The sequence below is a fragment of the Octopus bimaculoides genome, chromosome 18 (genome assembly GCF_001194135.2).
Source record: "Octopus bimaculoides isolate UCB-OBI-ISO-001 chromosome 18, ASM119413v2, whole genome shotgun sequence".
Classification (NCBI taxonomy): domain Eukaryota; kingdom Metazoa; phylum Mollusca; class Cephalopoda; order Octopoda; family Octopodidae; genus Octopus; species Octopus bimaculoides.
Genome location: NC_068998.1, coordinates 52,067,371 through 52,082,706, shown reverse-complemented (window position 1 = coordinate 52,082,706; position 15,336 = coordinate 52,067,371). Strand labels below are relative to the sequence as shown.

The 15,336-nt window shown below is 32.7% G+C and overlaps 1 protein-coding gene across 1 annotated transcript in view; it reads right to left on the bottom strand.

The window, feature by feature from the left end:
• Positions 1-94: 94 nt before the first annotated feature.
• Positions 95-15,336, bottom strand: part of LOC106878091 (diacylglycerol kinase zeta-like) — a 352,548-nt gene continuing 337,306 nt past the window's right edge. Inside the window, exons 22-29 of the mRNA XM_052974271.1 lie at positions 13,955-14,204; positions 9,845-9,921; positions 9,139-9,176; positions 4,548-4,668; positions 3,533-3,569; positions 2,607-2,706; positions 2,372-2,435; positions 95-713 (exon numbers count right to left, since the gene is read on the bottom strand). Coding sequence (XP_052830231.1) covers positions 661-713; positions 2,372-2,435; positions 2,607-2,706; positions 3,533-3,569; positions 4,548-4,668; positions 9,139-9,176; positions 9,845-9,921; positions 13,955-14,204 — 740 coding nt within the window. The 3' untranslated portion in view covers positions 95-660. The remainder of the gene's footprint in view (positions 714-2,371; positions 2,436-2,606; positions 2,707-3,532; positions 3,570-4,547; positions 4,669-9,138; positions 9,177-9,844; positions 9,922-13,954; positions 14,205-15,336) is intronic.

Below are 15,336 nucleotides of genomic sequence, written 5' to 3'. Positions count from 1 at the left end.
TATATATATATATATATATATATATATATATATATATATTTATTTATTTATTTATTTATATATAATAAACTGAAATATCTTGTAGGAAGATTATACAAGAAAAAACATCCTAAATGGTTATGTCAAAGTGTGTATAATGAGAGTTTAAATTTGAAGGCTTTTGCCATCACAGACTCATGGCATATTACTAAAGGTTGGGGGAAGAAACAGAATGATGATAGTTGTTTGTTTAGCTCAGCATTAAATAGGGAATAATTCCAGAAACTGGTTTTGGATTATTTTTCTATGAAAAAGCTAGTAGGTTTAGAGTAGCACTTTCCTTATTCACCAATCAGCAATTGCAATGAGTTGCATGTATTGTATATATATATCTATAAGAATGGTATGTCACACCATTGTTATCGTGTAGCCAGTAGATTATTGTAATTATATCAACAGCAAGTGACCAGCAGCTTACCTAATGTCAGCTGATTCTAACCATCAGAGTCACAGAGAGAAAGAGAGAGAGAGACGGAACGTGAGAGAGAGAGAGAGAGAGAGAGAGAGAGAGAGAGAGAGAGAGAAAGAATGAATATGTTGTATTTGTTAATTTGATAATGGTTTTTTACAGCTTCTCTCTGTGTAAGAACAAAACCATACCAGCCACAAATGTTTACATTTCTAAACAGCAGTTTCTTGGTCTTCAGAAACCACGAGCTGGAAATGCTCTTTACCTGTAAAACACGTAGTGAAGAAAATAATTAGAATTCAATAAAATAATTATAAAAATGAAATAAGCAAGGTAGAATATCACAAATATCTTGAGAAAGCATATAAGTGTTTATGTGATTGAATCCAATTCCTTGTTCAAATTTAGAATACAGACCCCATGATGAAGGATAGTAAAACAATGCAGAATTTGAAACCAGAACGTAAGACAGCAAAACTACTGCTACACAATATTTTTGCCAGGTGCTTTGATAATTCTCTCCATTCATACATTGCATGAACTAATAATTCTGCATAGTATACATGCAAACAATTAGCAGATGCAAGTGGTAGCAGTTAAAAGCTCCACACATCAGGCACTCGTAAGCTTAAGCGATCATCAGGCAATAATGTGCGCCATTGCAGGGCTTTAGTCTTGAAGGATCAACTTGCACAGAGCCCTACCACCCAGAGATGGGTGTTTCTGCTTAACTTTTAAGGTTAAATTTTCTTTATTGAGTTTGCATAACACATTTATACAGCTATCAGTAAATAGAGTATTAAATAACATAATTTGTTTAGAAATGAGCTTATTGCATACAAGTTGTGGTTCAGACACCAACACAGTAGAAGACAACTATCAGATATGAAATGATATGTGCATAGGTTTATATATATATATATATATATATATATATATATATATATATATATATATATATATATATATATATATATAATGTATATTATATATATACATATATGTATGTGTGTGTGTGTGAGACAGAATCATAAATTTAATTAAAATGCACTGTAAATAAAATTTGATATTTTTAAGAGATAAAAATACATTACAGAAATGATTGTTATCCAAAATCAATAAACTATATCTTTTTATAGTTAACAATTTTTTTTCATGAATTTCACACACACACACACACACACTCACTCATACACACACACTCACACGCACACAATCACACACACACACACACACACACACACTATATGTAAAGATAAGGCAATTTTGCAAAGTTAATAACATGTAAATTGGTGTTATAACCAAAGGCATAGCAGAAAGGTTCAATTATACTTATTTCAGTGACAATAATAAAAGAAAATAATAAAACAAGCTCAGTTCATTGACCTAGCCAATTAGTTATACTTCAAAAACATTCAATAGATGCATGTGTGGTAAGAAGCTTGTTTCTCAACCGCATGGTTGTTGGTTCAGTCCCACATTATATCACCATGGGCAAGTGTCTTCTGCTATAGCCTAAGGCTGGAGTGAGTGGATTTGGTAGATGGAAACTGAAAGAAGCCTGTTGTATATGAGAGGGTACCCATAAGAAACTAGAATTTTGCAAAGTTATTTTACTCAGTTTTACATGTTTACACTTTTATCACCTTCAACATATTCTCCATTTGAAGCAATGCATCTGTCCAAATGCATTTCCCACTGTTTGAAGCAGTCCCAGAACTCTTGAACTCTTGCAGAGTGATGGCTTTAATGCCTCTGTCATTGCTTTATTCACCTCTTCCACATCTGCAAATCCATTTGTTGTTTATACCACCTGTCTTCATCTGTTGTTTTTTTCGTAAATTCTCCCATATATATACATACACACAGAGTAATATGAAAGAATTAAATTGATATTTTGAATTATGGAAATGAAATACTTACTTTTTAAATAATTTGCCAGCTCTATGTCATCAGCCAGCAGAGCTTGCTGCCTTGGGCTTTGTCCCTGTTAAACAAATAAATTTATATTAGTTATATTGGTGAGAGAGAGAGAAAGAACATACAGGTTACATTACAATACATGCATAAAGGTAGATATGTAGTGAAATAATGATAGCAAAGATAATTATCAAATACTTACAAAAATTGCAGGAGAAATGCAGAAATGTTGATTTACCTGAAAATCTGTCTTAGTTAGTGAGGCTCCTGCTTCAACTAACAGTTGGCAGATTGCCCGGTTCTGGCAGCGGGCAGCTCTATGCAAAGCAGTTTGACCTCTGGGAATTATAAAAATAAACAAATACATCAAAAAAAGAACAAAAAAAAAGATATCTTCTATACAGTATAAAAAGCATTTTAATTACACCTTTAATTATTTTCATGGTTACAGGAAATGTGATATACTGATTAGCAGCATTGTGGTATATCAGATTTTAATGAGTACAAACCTTTTAAAATAATTTTTGCTTGTAACTTTGTGTTACCATATATATATATATATGTATACATTTAGGAAGTTAATTCTAAGTAAAGGATTTTGAAGTATATTTTGAAGTATATTTTGAAGAATAGTAGGTTGGTGTACTTGTTTGCATTTGGTGAAGCATTCCAGCCATGACCATCCTGTCTTTTTCTATGTCAAGAACTATACAGTCGAACATGTCCTAACTTTTCTTTAAGATAGTAAGGTATTATTTGAGAGAGATTTGGCTGCCATGTCCAGGAGGTCAAATCAACCACATAAAGGTAATAAAATAAGGCATACAAAAGAAAAGAAAAGACAAAATGACATACAATATATTTATTTCTTTATTGCCCACAAGGGGCTAAACATAGAGGGGACAAACAAGGACAGGCAAAGGGATTAAGTCGATTACATCGATCCCAGGGCGTAATTGGTACTTATTTAATCGACCCCAAAAGGATGAAAGGCCAAGTTGACCTCGGCGAAATTTGAACTCAGAACGTAACAGCAGATGAAATACCACTAAGCATTTCACCCGGTGTGCTAATGGTACTGCCAGCTCGCTGCCCTCAATATATTGTAAAGCCATTCTAATTAATAGTTTTAATAAATACTGATATGACTATAAATATACCTACCTTTCATTATCTACTACATCTAGTATCACAGGTGGGGCTGAAATATAATTAAAACAAAAATATAATAAAGATAGAATTAAGGTTTCGTAAAGATATTCCAATTACATTTAACTGGGTAGAAATGGTTTTGCTTTTACAAAATGTGTGTGAGAATGTAGGCATATGTGTGCATGTATACATGTGCATATTTGTGTATGAGTATGTGTGTATGTATCATGTATATATATATATATATATATATATATAGGAGGGAGAATGTACGAAAACAAAAAACAACAGACGAGGACAGGTGGTGTAAACAACAAAAGGATGTATTAGTTTGACGCTCGGGAATACAGAAAGTCTTTAACGTTTCGAGCTACGCTCTTCAGCAGAAAGAATACGGAGAAAACAAGGAGAAAAACACGGAGAAAAACACAGGAGAAAAAAAAAGTTGGAGAAAAAAAATTGAATGGTGTTTGGTCAACGATCTACACACACACATATATATATATATGTATACCATACTTTCTGGCATACAAATTGAATTTTCCAGCCCACAATTTATAGCCAAATAGCTTAGTCAACTTATACATCAAGTTGACTTTAGAGGACCAAAAATTCCATGTGGAATGCAGCAGGATTTGGAAACATAGTGACAATGTCTGGATATTTACACAAGAAGTCTACACTATAAATTACATCAACTTGTATATATTTCTTTATTGGCCAAAAGGGGCTAAACATAGAAAGAACAAATAAGGAAAGACAAAGAGATTAAGTCGATTACATCGACCCATGTGCATAACTGGTACTTATTTAATCAACCCTGAAAGGATGAAAGGCAAAGTTGACCTCAGCGGAATTTGAACTCAGAACGTAATGGCAGACGAAATACCACTAGGCATTTCACCCGGCGTGCTAATGATTCTGCCAGCTCGCTGCCCTATACATCAGCTTGTATACCAAAAAATACAGCGACAACCAAGGACGGAAGTATGTATGATATAAATTGTGGTAAACAACAGTTACTCACCATTTTCTATGAGGTACTTCACAATATCTTTTTGGCCATTACTAGCAGCATGGTGGAGAGCAGTCATTCCATATTCATCCTGAGTTAAAAAGTTGGCACCATCTTGGTGAAGGACATGCAACTGAAAGAAAGATAAACTTTAAATTATCTTTTTGTAAAAAGAAAAAAGAAAAAAGGGGGAAAAGAATTGGTGATGAGCCGGAATAATCGGGTGATAGACCTAATTAATTATCTGACGAAGGTGTATTATTTAACAGATTCCACTCTATTACAAGAATCTGGATCTTCTGTCTGAGATGACAAATTAAATATGTTGAGGAATTCAAATAAAACCGAAACAAGCAGTTGCTTTCAACAGCCATCATTAAAGAGCTGTTTTATTCCAATAGACCCGTTGTATCCCAAACAGCATTTTCTATATTTTTTTATCTTTTACTTGTTTCAATCATTGGACAGCAGCCTTGCTGGGCCACCACCTTAAATGGTTTAGTTGAGAAAATCAACCCCAGTACTTATTTTAAAACCAGACACTTATTCTATTGCACTCTTTTGTTGAACCACTAAGTTAGGGGAGCGTAAACAAACCAACACTAGTTGTCAAGTGGTGGTGGGGAACAAACATAAAGACAGGTAATCTATATAGAACCTATATAGATAGGGTAAATTAAGCTGTTTCTCTGTAGATTGAACAAAAATGAATAATCCTTAATTGATTTTTGAATCTTATTGGATTCTCCATCATTTTGACCAATCCCAGAGAAACAAGCAGCTAATCCATTTATATACTCAACAATTACAGTAGTTACTACGGTTACTAATTTGTGTCCTGTAAGTGTGAACACTTTAGTTTTAAATACCATGGGCTTCCACACAGTTCTGTCTACCAAACCTACTCACAGCACTTTGGTCAGCCTAGGGCTATAATAGAAGACCTCTTGCCCAAGGTGCCACACAGTGGCACTGAACCTGAAAGCATGTGCTTGGGAAGCAAGTTCCTTATCACACATCCATAATTGATCTAAATGGTGTTATCTCTCTCGCTTGTTATTTTTAGATCTTCAGCACCTTCAGAACGGTTTTAATTCCTAATTGCATGGATAGTGCTAGTTAACTGACGATTTTCTTTGTAGTATGCTATTTATGTAAGATTGCACTCTATCATTATGTTGATTCTGTTTCCTACTACAGCAACCCATAAATGGTAGTAGCTTCTTCCCTTTCCTTCACCAGTCTTAGAGTTCTTGGAAAAAAAGGTCATAAGGGTTGCCAATCCTTTTTTTTGGCAAAAACCATTAAAATATATAAAAAAAAAACAAGAAAAAATATTGGATTAAAAAAAAAATATCAATTTTAAAAATTTCCTATAGGATTCTTTGCAGTATTTCACACAGAATTTTGGAAGTGTAGTTTTTGCTTTTTTGAAGATGGGTGCAGTTTATAATTGCAAATTAAGAATGTAAATGCCTATATTTTAGCTCAGTTCATTGAAGCAAAGACAAGTTATGTTCTTTGCCAAAGGTGTCATGATAATCATTGCAAAAATTATTTTTGAACATTATGTTGTCAAAAGCCAGACAACGTTCTAGCCTTGCATCAAACTGCTCTTTCAGTTCAATCAGTGTTTTTAATTTGTACTTGAAAGTTTGTTTAAATAAATTATCAAAGGACTTAATAGTTTTTCCTGTCATAGCAACAATAACAACAACAATGAAACAATAATAATCTTAAAATAATAATTAGTAATGTGTATTTGCTATCAAGCAAATGACTGTGTGGATGTAGGAAGCTGTTAAATAATAAATGGAGAATGTGCAATATAGAAAATAAAATGAAAGTGAGTAGAAGGATGAGGTGTGCATCACACTGCTCAGAGTGGGAAACGGGAAAAATGAGAGGAAAGAATTAAAAAGTGTAGATTAGTTTAAGAGGAATTAGTATTCTGTTGCTTTAAGCATGAAGAGGAATAAGAACAATTTTAATATACTGATGAATAATGATGGAAAACAAGGAAAATATTTGTAAAGAGTAAATAATGGAATTTGTTTTAGTCTGAATGTTATGATAAAGGAACTGCAATAATTGATAAATGCATATCGTCTTTCAGTGTTATTATAATATTTTTGTAATTGTAAGAACAATGTCTTTACAATATATGGTATGTAAGGTAAACTTATATGTATTTCTTTTTACATCTCAATTTAACCTAATGGCATGCAGTACTTCTATGTTTCTATTGATATCATCATCATTTTTAACATCTACTTTTCCATGATTACATGGGTTAGATGAAATTCATTAACCCTTTAGCTTTTAGATGATTCTGTCAAATTTAACGCTTATTAGTACACATTGTTTTTAAATAATCATGCATCATCTTGTAGCTTCAACATTTTGATATGTGGTTGTTTATTTTAAGAATGGCATTGTATAGTAGGTGTGAAAAACTGGATCTGGCTAGTCTCATCATTAAACCGATAGAATATTTAGGCTGGATGCTCTCTTTGTCATTAACCCTTACCTGTTTCCAATTAAGAAGACAAGAAACAAACAACATCACTTGCATGATGAAGCATATTTACAAACAACACATGATGTCAAGGCAAGCGTATACACTAAAAAATAAACAAAGGACATCTTTCAATTTCCATCGACCAAATCCATTCACAAAGTTTTTGTCAGTAGAAGACTCTTGCTTAAGGTGCCATACACTGGGAATGAACCCCAAACCATACGGTTGGGAAGCAAGCAACTTAACTACACAGCCAAGCCAGCACCATCATTTTTTAAAATCAATTTTATCTAATTATCTAATTATCAATTAACCATTCAGTGGACCAGTAAAATGTGTTAAAATGTTCTACATAAAAGAAAAAAAGCTGTCATTTTCAAGTGTCCAAGTGACTACGCTTATACATCATTGTCACCAACCATTTTCAGTGGCTGACGTTTACTGTCAGAATTACAAATTAATAGTAATGTCGTTATGTGAAAGACGAAGTATGTGGTCTCTAAGGTAAGAAATTCATTAATGGTTTCACTAGTTCTTTTGAACATATAAACCATTCTCTAGACTTAATAAAAAAATGTCTGCATTTTTTCCTGACACAGACATAACAACAGTTCTAATAATAATGGCATCAAATTTTGGCACAAGATCAGCAATTTTAGAAGGAGGTTGTTTGTTGATACCACAGACCCTAGTTTACAACTGGTACTTATTTTTATCAACCCTTAAAGGATGACAAGCAAAGCCAACCCTGGTGGTATTTGAACCCGGAATGTAAAGAATAAAAAGAAATGCTGCTAAGCATTTTGCCCAGCATGCTAATGATTCTGCCAGCTTGATGCCTTAATTAAAATAATTACAGTTTCTTTTATTTGCCACAGGGGTGTGGGATGAATGAGAGATAGAGAAGATCTTAAAAAATAGTGTGGACATTTACATAAAATGGGATGAGAAAGAAGAAAACAGAAGAATGAGATAAAAAAAAATTATATAAATAACATACATGAATACATGTATGATAGAGTCCTCCATGGATTGGAAATGGAAATAATTACTGTGTTAAAAGGTGCCTTGGAAGAGATTAAAAAAACTCAGGCAAATACATAATCAAAATACCAAACACAACAGTTAGGCCTGGGGAATAAATAACAGCAGCAGCAACATATCTGTACACTGTTAAGAACCTTGGCCTTGTGGATAAGAGCACTGAGATCCACAAGAGACAAAGTACTGTGGGATGAATTACTATTTACGAACATGTACCATTTAATGAAGAATTTGAAAGAAAAAATGTTGTTTGACATTGTTTGTCACCACAAGAAAAAATAAATGTTAAAATAATTGCATCAGTTATAGTAATCATCTCCCAAATACATTAGGGCATGTAAATTATCTTACATGTTACTTAAGGCAAGTCTTGTGACTGTCATTGAGTGAAATATAGAGAGAGACAAGCAGCTTGATAGATGTTACAGCTTTTTTTAAATAGATAGAACTACATAGTTCAAAGGAAGGTGTTTATTTGAAGGACAAATACAAACATATATATATATATATATATATATATATATATATAATTACATTAATGAGAGAGAGAGAGAGAGAGTGTGTGTGTGTGTGTGTGTGTGTAAAGATAGATAAATGAAAAATATGTTAATGTTTGTTTCTACGTTCAGTTATGATAAAAATAATTTTACATTAATCTGATGGGCTACTCTTGTCTTATGTAGAGTGCAAATTTATTATTCTTAAAGAAGAATGTTGTTGATAGTGACTTCAGAGTTTTGGTTAGCTAAACCATTGGTGGTTGAAACTTTAAAGTCACTATAAATGAAAATATGTAGATAAATGGACCAAATAGATACATAGATAAGTAGATATATTAGAGAGGTAGACAAGTAAAGTAAGCTCTCTCTCTCTCTCTCTCTTGGGGAGAGAGATTGCAAGAGAACACAGCATACATTGCACAAAAAGAGAAAAAAAAAAGAGTTTTACAATACAACACAGTTTAATAATACAATGAAACAAAAGGAAAACAAATGTAAAAATGTTACAATTTTAGGTATATTTTTATATTTTACTAACCTTTTGTAAATCTCCATGTTTAGAGGCATCAATGACCACTAAAAAGAAACATAAGAGAATAGTTGAATGGTAAGAATTTTCACATAAATTGCAGTACAGATGGAGTTGTAGTTATTTCAGGAAACCAATTCTTCACACGCGCACCCACACAAAATGGAAAATGTTTACAACTATTGAAATAAGAGGAAAATAATGAAATATAGTTGTGTGCAGGATGGGAGAGGCAGCAGAAAGATCCTCTTGCTGGTTATGAAGCAAAAGGGAGGAGATATGCTCTTGCAGTGATTTTACTCATTAAACTGGAAGCCAGATGATGATGATGATGATGATGCTGGTGGCATGTAAAAAGCACCATTTGAGTGTGGTCGGTGACAGTACCACCTGACTGGCTCCTGTGCAGGTAGCATGCAAAAAGCACCATTCAAGTGTGGTCGATGCCAGTACTGCCTGACTGGCCCTCGTGCCAGTGGCACGTAAAAAGCACCCATTATGCGGTTGGTGTTAGGAAGGGCATCCAGCTGTAGAAACCTTGCCAGATGAGATTGGAGCCTGGTACAGCCTCCTGGCTTGCCAGTCCTCAGTCAAACCATCCAACCCATACCAGCATGGAAAACGGACGTTAAACGATGATGATGATGATTCAGTCTTGTTCAAATATCCATTAAGTGCAGAAGAAGTAGTAAATAATGATTATAAAATGACTTACTTCGGTCTAAAGAGTTAAGGCAGTGTGGTTCGACAGTAGACAATGGAAATTTGTCACCAGGGAATTCAGGCTGACAACTATAAAGAGGTTAAAATGAGTTGCATTTTAGTATATAGATATATATGTGTGAAAATGTACACTTACAAACATAATGGGTATTTTAAGCATTAGTTTTAAAACACTGCTTTGGCTAAATAAACAAGCTGCAAGTTTTCTTCAAAATAACTACATAAATCAGGACTTATTCTATCATGGAATTTGATTAACATACAGAAGTTTTATATTTCTTCTAAGTAACAATATTGTTACAATTACTTCTGTTTTTTTTTTCTTTGTCAGATGAACTAATCTTGTTTGTCAGTTAAATTCATTGCTGCATACTTTTTACAATGAAACATCAGAGGATCTTATTTTTACTCAGTGAATAAAAAATAAATATGAGAGAAATTCTAAATAAAAGAACTACATGAATATTAGACAGACATTTTACAATAATGGTGTTTTTAATTTTGGCACAATGGCAGCAATTTTGAAGGGAGGGGGGCAAGTTGATTACACTGACCCCAGTATTTGACTGATACTTATTTTAATGGACCCTGAAAGGATAACAAAGTTGAAATTGGTGGGATTTGAACTTGGAACGTAAAGAACCAGAAGAGATGCTGCTAAATTTTGTCCCTAACGATCCTGCTAACTTGCCACTACATATTTTGCAATGATAATAATTTCTTTCTAATTTTGGCACAATGCCAGCAATAACCTTGGATCAAACTGTTTTTACCAAAAGATTGAAGAAAGAACCAAATTTTAGAGATGCATTACTATCTACCAGTAAGAAAAAAAAAAGAAAAAAACAATTTCAAGAGAAATGCACCTTCAGATAAAGTCTATGGAATTATTTTTGCATTATTATTTTTTCCCATGATAATTTAACAATGGAAATTAGCTATTAAAGAAAAACAAGGATTACTAATAACGAAGATTAAAAAAGAAAAAAACTCTATTAATCAAGAATTAAAATCTGAGAAGCTTTGTCCAAACACAGTGAATGCATCTTTGATTGGTTGACACAATTTAGGATTTCTTGCAGTGGTTTTTAAAAAAAAAATGTTTTTTTTTTTGTTACTATCATGTGAAGTTGTGTCTCATGCAGATTAATTTTCTTTAGTGTCCTTTTCATTGATAAGAAACCACTTGTAACTAATTAGAGAGTAAAGAAATAATTAAAGAAAGAAAGAAATCATTACCCAACTATTATCTGATAAGTTTTTAAAAATCTTTATTTCCTATTGTTGTTCTTTGATGTACATTATATATACACACACACTCACATATACATACATTTATATATGTGTGTGTGAATACACACACACACATATATATATAAACACACACACATCTATGTATGTGTGTATATATTTATATATATAATGTATGTAAATATATGTATATGCATGTGTGTATGCATATATATATATATATATATATATACACATAAATACGTTTCTATACACCCCACCCCTACGTAAATATATATATTACAGTCAATTCAGAGATAGCTAGAGATATACCTCACACTTAATCATTATTGATTGACTATAGCTAGAAATCAAGTTGGATAAACACTAGATACATATTTCTTTAATAATAACAATAATAATAAAAAGGTAGTTTATGTTATCATGCAATCACTGTTACAGATTTAATAAGAGTTTTTAATGAATTTCTTGAAAAACGGTTAAAAACAATTTGAAGATTAACATGTACATCCTTCTTTTTGACCTTGTAATTTGTCTAACTTAAACTTTGCTGCCATCAGAAGGAAATTATAACTGTAATTTCTAAGGTACAGGAAGTCATAAAAGGCTTTAAATTGATGCTGACTACCTTTATTAATTATTTAATTATCATTTTATAATATTATATAAACATATACTTGATCGCGTATAGAAATTTAATATTTGAAAGAAATTATACCAAACATTAATTAATTAATCCCATCATCTTAATGAATAATGGCAGATAATTCTTTGAAACTTGACAAGAGAGGAATTTATATTGAAAAATTACATAATCACACTATTTGACTCATGAAATATTTCCATATTCATTGCTATATACATATATATACATATATATGGAATTCTACATGCAATGCCATAGCTTAACAATAGCTGCCAATTTAAATTATGCTTTGTTGTTTTCACACTTATAAGACAAATATATATCACAGTTTTTAGCATTTGATCCTCTTTGTTCTTGCTGTTTTAGCGCAAAGTCAGCCCTGATTAAGCAGCCGAACCACAATCAAAAACCAACCAGCCAATCCTTCTTCTCTATAGGCACAGGCGTAGCTGTGTGGTTTGCTTTCCAACCACATGGTTCCAGCTTCAGTCCTACTGTGTAGCACTTTGGGCAAGTGTCTTCCATTATAGCCTTGGACCGATCAAATTCTTGTGAGTAGATTTGTCAGATGGAAACTGAAAGAAACCCGTTATTTATATGTGTGTGTGTGTGACCTCTTAATCCTTTTGTTAACACTCAGCCTCGGCCTGCATCTGATCCCATGATACATAATCTCTTGTTCTAAGGTACTCACATTTAAATTTTAAAAAATCAAGTTCAAACCACTGCTTTCATAACAAAAACCAAAATATTGTTATTTCATTAAATCTCTCCAGAATTTTTGATTATTTTCAAAATAAATTGAAACAAAGGAATTGTGTAATTCATTAGAAAAATCTGGTAATGAAAAGGCTAATGATATTGATGTCGAAATATTCCATATAATCTGGTTTTTGTCCAAGACAAGAGAAGTAAGTGATACAAAGATTTTTCTGATATTCATTCTTTTTATAAAATAGGATTAATTCAAAAAGAAAGAAAAGCAATAAAAAACCCAGAAAACTTGGTTTTACTAATAAAAATATTTATAAAATTAAAAATACAAGGCAGTCATGTAGAAATGTAATTTATAAAATTTAAAAAAAAAAAACTCAATTAGTAAAATAATCATCTCATAGTATTCTATGAGTAGTCATAACTAAGATAAAACAGCTTTTTTATGCTTCAATGTCAAATCATTCCATGAAAAAGAAATAAAAAAAACTATTTCCAGTTTTTATGGGTTTTTTTTTCTTTTCAAATTTCTTTTTGTAACAAAATGAGAATTTAAAATAACTGCAATATTTGAATTAGAGTTACAAAGATTATGAGAATCAGTAAAGCCTGTTGTAAAATAAATGCTCCACTGCATTTTCTATGGAGACAGTGACAAAAGAGAATCGGTGAAATTCGGTCAGAACTATTAACACAAGGTAGTTTTGGCTCAGAAGCACTGATTTACCAATTATCTTGCCAATGTTTACAATATTGCCAGCTATCTACAGGAAAAGATTTACACACACACACACACACACACACACACACATGTGCGTGTGTGTGCATGTGTGTATATATTTCATTACATTGTGGAAATTGGCTTCAATGATTCTTCCAGTTTCAACATGTAATCTCAGATCAAGTCACTTGTCAAGGAAGTATCATTCAAAAATGTTCATGTGTGCATGTATGATAGCTTGAAAATACACAGCACACTATACAAGCTTGTCTGACCAATGTACTTTCAGAAACATGAAACTAATAGTAGCTCACATTTAAATCCTGTGTATATTAAATGATGTACATCTCTCACTGGATGGAGCACTTTTTCTGTTGATCCTACTAATAATGGAATACTACACTAATTACATACACACACACATATATATATATATACATACTCATACATACATGCTCATGCATATATATACACACATACATATTCAACATGTTTCTTTACTGCAACTGTTTATTAAGTTCCACTCATAAAGCATTGCTAGAGGGTAATGTAATCGAACACCGTTGGCCAGATATTGTCATATTGAGTAAGAGAGACAAATGCTTAGAAACAGGTAAAGGTTGGTGACAGAAAGGGCATTAGGTTGCAGAAAATCTGCTTTAAAGAATTCCATCTCATTCAAGTAAGAATGGAAAAGTGGATGCTAAAACAATAGGGATGACAATGATGATACATGTACATAAAATATGAAGATATTCCAGTTGTTTTACCTGAGAGACTTTGGTGCAGAAACAGGAATGGAAATAGTGAGCTCTGGTTGTTGTTCATCGTTGTGTAAATTTTTATCAGCATTCTTTATCACAGCATGGTTTTCATCACTCATTTTAGAGAGTGTGGAGACGTTGTCCAGCGGTATGAAGTTATGGTCTAGGATGAACAGATCCTCAGAAGATATATCAGTGATATAGTGTAAATGCTCTTGAGCCTTGTCAATTCGAAAGAATCGTTCAGCTGTTGTTGCTAAAAGGAAAATTAATGGCATGAGAGAACATCTAATCACCCTTATAAAAAATAGAGCAAAAAAAAAAAGAAAAAATCAAACAAACAAGAAAAAAAAAACACACAAACTTTGGAAATAACAATAATACATATACTTTAATAAACATGAGAATTTGAAACATGTACAGACAATACAGTTCTATATTTAAGAGATGAGGAATTATATACATTATTTACATTATTTACATTAGACAGATATTTGTCCTCATCTTGTTTGTTGTTAACACAACATTTCAGCTAATATACCCCCCAGCCTTCATCAGGTGTCTTGGGGAAATTACATCAACCCAGTACTTTATATTATTGAGTTAAGAAGGACAAAGTCCAAGGCTGATCTTGGAGCAATTTGAACAGAGAAGGCTGCAAGCATGCTTATAGAAAGTAATGAGGGGAAGAGAGAAGAATTGGAAGGCAGCAGGGTTAGATTGTAGGTGGCAGAAGAGAGGGAAGATTGGAGGATAGTGCATTATAAGGGCAAGGTGGAAGGTAAGGACAAAAGGAATGTGATGGGTGGGATTCCAGGTACAGGGTGCAAGGGCTGGAGTATAATCAATGCTACAGGTATGGAAGACAGGTTGTGTGATGAGCCTGTGACTAAAAGCTGAGGTTAATGCAGCAGAGACATGAGAGAGGGAAAAACTAGGAAGAGGGGATGGAGCACTTGGTGTGGGTGGGGTGCAAGAAACAGTTAAGGTAGGAATGGGAGTTTGTGGGTTTGCTGAAGACAGAGGTAGACAGGACGAGGGTAGGGTGGGTGATGGAGATGGCGAAGTCAAGAAAATGAAAGGCGGTAATGGAGATGGAATGCAAAGAGACGTAACTGAATACCACAAGGTATTGGGTTCACCATTCTATTATTTCTGTCAATTTCCCATCATCTATTATCTTTTCATGATGACTTCAATTATATCTAAACTTATGAGCCAATCAAAAGAGGCAAATTGAACATTGAAAGAAACAAATATTTTCACAAACAAAAAATAAAATAAATAAAATGACAAAAAATATTGGATGCAACAAATATGTTGATACACACTTCCACATAGTTATTCACTACTGGATGTTATGTAATATATACATACATACATACATA